The 6,000-nt window shown below is 41.7% G+C and overlaps 1 protein-coding gene across 10 annotated transcripts in view; it reads right to left on the reverse strand.

Moving 5' to 3' along the window:
- The window catches only part of Nme9 (NME/NM23 family member 9), a 28,227-nt gene extending 26,606 nt beyond the window's left edge, over nt 1–1,621 (reverse strand). For 3 of the 10 annotated variants that reach the window (XM_010625552.2, XM_033759796.1, XM_010625548.2), the window contains exons 1-2: nt 1,409–1,620; nt 1,112–1,148 (exon numbers count right to left, since the gene is read on the reverse strand). In XM_010625552.2, the coding sequence (XP_010623854.1) occupies nt 1,112–1,144 (33 nt within the window). In that variant the 5' untranslated portion in view covers nt 1,145–1,148; nt 1,409–1,620. Of the gene's footprint in view, nt 1–1,111; nt 1,149–1,408 lie in introns of all 10 variants that reach the window. The other 7 variants (XM_010625554.2, XM_010625545.2, XM_010625549.3 and 4 more) reach the window with 5 other exon arrangements.
- Between the last annotated feature and the right edge of the window lie 4,379 nt (nt 1,622–6,000).

Consider the following 6,000-nt stretch of genomic DNA (forward strand, 5'->3'; position numbering starts at 1 on the left):
CTGCAGTCCTAAGGCAAGTGATGGGGGATCAGAAGAGCCCACGCCCCACCCAGAGGCTCAGCTGTAAGGCACCAGCAACTCGCTGTGGCCCACCCTTGCCTTGGCATGATGCACATCACCTCTGGGGCAGGACTCTGAGCAGCTGAGGAATCTCACCTCTAGAAGCTGGGGAGAGGAGCAGAAAAGTATGGGAAATATTTGAACTTCACTTTTTTTTTCACATTTGGTGGGGAATGAATGGAAATGTGTGGCATCTTTTGACCACATTAACCCTTGATGCCCCATGATTTCTGCCTCAGCCACAGAAGAAGGAACCCCAAATAACCTTACCTAGAGAGAGGACAGTGTTCTGGATAGAGCCCAGACACTACCTTCAAAAGATTTACTGACAAATACACAGATTTCTGTATGTAAGTAGAGAGGCAATGCCAGTCAGTCCTCCTTCCTCAGCAAAATGATTTCTTAACAAAACACTCTCGCAATTCCAGGGTCCATGCCTGCATTTTGTTTTTTACCGTGACTTTACCAGCACCCACTACTGATTGCCCAGGTCAAAGAAAAAAAGAAGCAGACAATGGCTCACAGATTTACTTGCCCTAAATGAAATAAGGCACTCTATTTAACAAACATTCATATCCCAAAACATACTGTTAGTGACTGAAAGCTTAGAGGTGAGAATACAGAGCCTATGCAGAGCACAGCATTACAGACAATGTCCAAGCTCAAAAGAATTTGTTTATATTATCTAAGTAAGTTGCAACTGCGTTTCAAAGTGTAGCAGTCACATGGAACTATGATGGTTCATCTTTTCTTGGTTTTGTAGTTGTAATCCGTATTTGGGTCATATGGTTGCATAAGCACTACAAGTTTTAAAAAAAGCATTTGCCCAATGTGTACAATGTGTATGTACATAAGTACAGTATAAGGAGCTAATTTTTTTTTTTTTTACTTCTAAGACAGAAGGGTACAACATTCAAGTTTGAGAACACTGTCATATACTGCCAGCAAGAGAATGTCACTTTTTAGAGTGCAACACACACACATACACACACATGTCCTCCTGGCCCCCAATCCCATCGGGGTGCTGGAAGCTAGCACCCCTTGGGCTCACCTGCAGGGCAATCTCCTTCTTCTTACTTCCCATGGCTCTGCAAAGAAGCGCAGCCCCATCACCAAGGGCTCAGGCGTGCAGGGTAGCACCCTCTCTCCGCCCCTTTGTAAGGTCTTCTGAGAGGCAGCAAATCTCTGCACCGCGAGCATCCTCGGGGATTCCGAAGGCCCCTCCCCACGCCTGAGCTGGGCCCCGGGGACGCGCACAGCTTGGAGTGGCGCTCAGAGCCGCCTGTCGCGCATCATAGCGCCCGCGGAGACGTCCGGACACACAAAAGGACAGAGGAGTCGGCAGTACCTACTGTTTCCAGGTCCTACCGGGGAACGGCCACTGCGATTGACTCCCGACTGGGCCACAATCCTTGGTGCAAGCGGCGTCTCCAACCGACTCTGTAGCACTGGTCACGGTTGCCCTGACAACCCAGCGTGTCTGAGGACACGGAGGACACGCCCACTCGGGACCTCACGCATCCGCTAGCTGAGGCTCCGAGCCAGCTACCGGCAGGAGCGAGTCCCGCCCCCTGCCCGCAGGATTCGGCCGCAGGAAAGCTCTGATTGGCTGGAGCCTATGTCAGTGTCTGGACATTGAGGCAAAGACCTTGTCCTTGTGTGTGTTGACAGTTGCCTTTCCGAGTCCTGCAACCTTCCGACCCAGGCTGTCAGAGCTGGTGTGCAGATTTTTTCTTCCATTACTACAGACTTCCATTACTACTGGGTGCAGGCAGGAGGCAGGTTTTGAAGAGTCTAAAAGGGCTCTTAAAAACTACAAGCTGAACATGCTGGTGCATGCCTGGCGATCCCAACTCTCCAGAATCTGAGGCAAGAGGACCTTAAATTGAAGCCCACCCTGAGCAAGTTAGTGATTTACTGAGACCCTATCTCAAAATTTAAAATTTAAAAAAGGCTGGGGGTGTAGTTTAATGAGAAGACCCTGAGTTTGATCCCCAGTACCTCCAAGAAAGAAAAAAGGAACTACAAAATTATGAATCAAAAATTAAGTATGAAAGTCAGGTGGAACAAATATGAACATAAAACAGCTAACGTGGCAGATATCAATCCAAGTATATCTATAATCGCTTGAAATATGAACTGTCTAAATTATGCCAATTAAAGAACAGGCTGTTGAAGTGGATTTAAAAAACAAGACCCAACTGTGTGTTATCTATAAGAAACCACTTTTTCTGGGCATGGTGGCACACACCTGTAATCCCGGCACTCTGGAAGCTGAGCCAGAAGGATTACCACAAGTTCAAGGCCAACCTGAACTACATAGCAAGACCCTGTCTCTAAAGAGAAAAAAATTAAAATAGATAAGGTAAAGGGATGGAGAAAGCTAGGCCATGCTAACACCAGTCAGAAGAACGGGAAAGTAGCAAGTTCAGGCAAAGCAAGCTGCAGAGCAAGGAGAGTTATCAAAAATAAATAGTGGAGCCGGACGTGGTGGCATACTCCTGTAATCCCAGCACTCGGGAGGCTGAGGCAGGAGGATCGCTATGAGTTCAAGGCCAGCCTGGGCTACATAGTGAGTTCCACGTCAGTCTCAACTACATAGTGAGACCCTGTCTCAAAAAAACAAACAAAAAAAGAAAGAGTGGCATTATATAAACAGGCCAGTTCTCTATCAAGACAGCAGTATTTAATGTGTTTGCACTTAGCAAAACATGAAAATATGTCAGGCAAACACTGATAAAACTTCCACCAAAAAGTAGATAAACTCACTATTATAACTGAAGATTTCAACAACCACTTTCAGAGTAACTGACAGATCCAGCAGGCAGGAAATGAACAAGGATACAGTTGAACTGAACAACATGAGTCAAATTGATTTGATATTTATAAAATATTTCACCCCTCAACAGCACATGAATGTGCTGAGGGTAGTTCAGTTCAGTGCAAGCCAGAAAAAGTTCTATATTGAGGAGTTAATGTGAAGAGAGGAACTGAGAGCTGTGGACAGAGCACGACGCTGCAGCATACACCAAGTCTCAGCAGAGCAGCACTGGTATGTGGCCACGCAACTCTCTGCAAGTGCAGGGTAACAGAAACACGGGACTGAGCATCCTCCTTTCCCCTGATCTTGTTAAGCACCTGCTTTCTCTCACTTGGGCTCTAAATCCACATACTTTTTTCTTGCATTCTGTCCCATAACAATATTCAGTTCTAGGACAATTTTTCACAGAGCCGCAGTGCCACTCCTTAAAACACAGCATTGTGAAATAATTTGCACATCATATTCATTTCCACAGTTGTGCATACTCAAGTTCTTGAACTGTTGGGAATCTCCTTTTGAACTTAGTTGACAGAATAAAATTCAAATCAGATACCAAACTCTTCTTGCCAACACAAATAAAAAGATATTTTATTTCTTCTGAAAAGATTAGATTTCTTACCACATGATCTCTACTACAACATATATTCCCATCTGTGCCAGGCTAAACCTTGGCACACTCCCACTTTGTAACTGTTGTCCTGTGCAATTATTAATAGCAATCTCATCACTTGCAAAAGTTCACAGTTTGGACAATATAACAGTATGAACATTCATCAGTTTTCTTCCAGATGTATCACCTTAGGCCACCTTTGCTTTTTTACAATCTTGATTTAATAAAATTTCTGTCATCTACATGTGTAATGATATGGGTCAGTGATTTGATTGCTTTGTCCCAAAGTCAGATGTCTTTTTCAAATTAGTCATGCCCAGAGGGATGTGCACTTTTGTTTATTTGTTATGATGCAAAATTTTCTAACTTTCATGGTTATGGAAAATATGTAGGATCTGCAAGAGTAAAAGCAAATTCTTTCTCCTGCAAGTTATGCTTTTTGCCACAAGGTGGTAGTTTACTCAAAAGAATTCCTTCTGAGATTCAAATTGGAGCATTTTTGTCAAACATTTTAGAACTGATGTGACTGTGAAACAAGAATAAGTCTGCTCACCTAAAGAGCAAACCATAAACCAAATCAGGCTGTTTTTTCCCAGATGACTTGCAGTTTTCATCCAAGATGATAAAAGTGTATAAATACATCTTTGTCTAACCTGACTCTTCTGCTTCCAGAAACAATGTTTTCTTTTTTTGACAAGTGACAGTGCACCCCTCCTGCACCTTGCTCTGAGTGTGAGGCTTTGCAGTAGACCCAGAACTTTGCAGCCAGACAGCCTAGGCTGGATCCTGAATGTAAGTGATCTCAGTTTCCTCATCTCTAAAATGCGGCTTATGACTCCCACCTTTCAGGAGTGTTCTCAAGAGAGATAACATCTTTCTGAGTTTTGTGATAGTAAAGCTAATGTTGTTGCTTTTCCCATTATGGAATTTTGCTGGGTAGCAATTCCCCGGGGCAAGGGTCACAGTGGCCATCCTGCCCCACCCCTGTATCCGATTTGTTTTCCTTGGTCAAGGTGGAATGAAATCATAACTTCTGGGCACTCATGCATAAGTTTCAGATACACAAGCTTCCATGTTTGACCGCTTCTGACAGCTCATACTGACTTTATCACTGGAAGTCACCAAACTGACTTTATCACTGGAAGTTTTAAATTTTTGATGAAGTGTAATTTATCAATTTTTATTTTGTTTGTTATGTTGTTTATCCTAAAAAATCTTTACCTACCTCTGCATTAGGAAGATATTCCATTTATTTTTTTCTAAGAAGTATAAGAAAAAATAAGATGAAAAGAATCATTACAAAGTTAACTTTACATTTAGGCTTATTATCCGTATCAAATTCTTTCTTTCTTTCTTTCTAGATAGAGTGGTTTCCAACTTGTAGACCCTAGTGATCCTCCTGCCTCAGCCACCTGAATAACCAGAACTATAGGCACACACCACCACCCCTGGCTCATATTCATTTTTAACTGAAATGTTTTATTGGGATAATTATAAGTTTACATAGTTGTAAGGAACAGCACAGAGAAAACCTTTGTACAATCTGTTCCAATTCTTTCAATGACAATATTTAGAAATAATATTTAGTAAAATTACAGCACATTATTACAGCCAGGATATTGGTGTTGATACAGTACATGCATCTCAGTCAGATTTCCCCAGTTTAAATTGCACTAATTTGTGTGTATGTGTACATTAAGTTCTGTAAAATTTTAATACCTGCACAGGTGTCCACCGCCATAGTCACCATCCTGAATACACAGATCCCTTTGGCTGCCCTTGAAACTACCACACACCTGTGTATCATCCAATTTCTAAAAATTTGTCATTTAGAGTATTTATTAAAAACCTATATAATGATATCATACAATGTAACCTATTGAGATTGGTCTTTTTCCCTCAGCAAAGTTTCCTTGGAATTTGTAATTCTCCTGGACAGTTATCCAGCTGGTTGCACATATCAGTAGGTTTAATTCCTCTCTATTGCTGTGCATTCTATGGCTTCAGTGTATCCTCTTTGCTTTGAGTTTCTTTTTGTATGTTATATGAGTTAGGGATCAAGATCATTTTCCCCCATATGTATTTCTAACTGTGTAAGCATTAGTTGTTGAAAAGATTTACCTTTACTTCACAGAATCGTTTTGGCCATGTAAGTGTGAGGACTCTATTCCACTTGATAAGTAGTTGTATGCTAATCATCTTAAAGTCAGATAATCTAAATCCTCCGAATAGTTTATATTTTTCAAATTTCTTTGGCTATTCTAATTTCTTTGATTTTCATACAAATTTCAGGTTCAAGCTGTTAATAGTTTGTAAACCATCCTGTTGGAAATTTGGTTATGATTGCACTAATTCTAAAGATTAAATTTTGGGTTTTTTGTTTTGTTTTTTTTTTGAGACAGGGTCTCACTATGTAGTTGAGACCGACCTGGAACTCACTATGTAGCTCAGGCTGGTCTCAAACTCATAGTGATCCTCCTGCCTCAGCCTGCCGAGTACTGGGATTACA

This window comes from Fukomys damarensis, unplaced genomic scaffold, assembly GCF_012274545.1.
Source record: "Fukomys damarensis isolate Sample0158 unplaced genomic scaffold, DMR_v1.0_HiC HiC_scaffold_37, whole genome shotgun sequence".
NCBI lineage: Eukaryota > Metazoa > Chordata > Mammalia > Rodentia > Bathyergidae > Fukomys > Fukomys damarensis.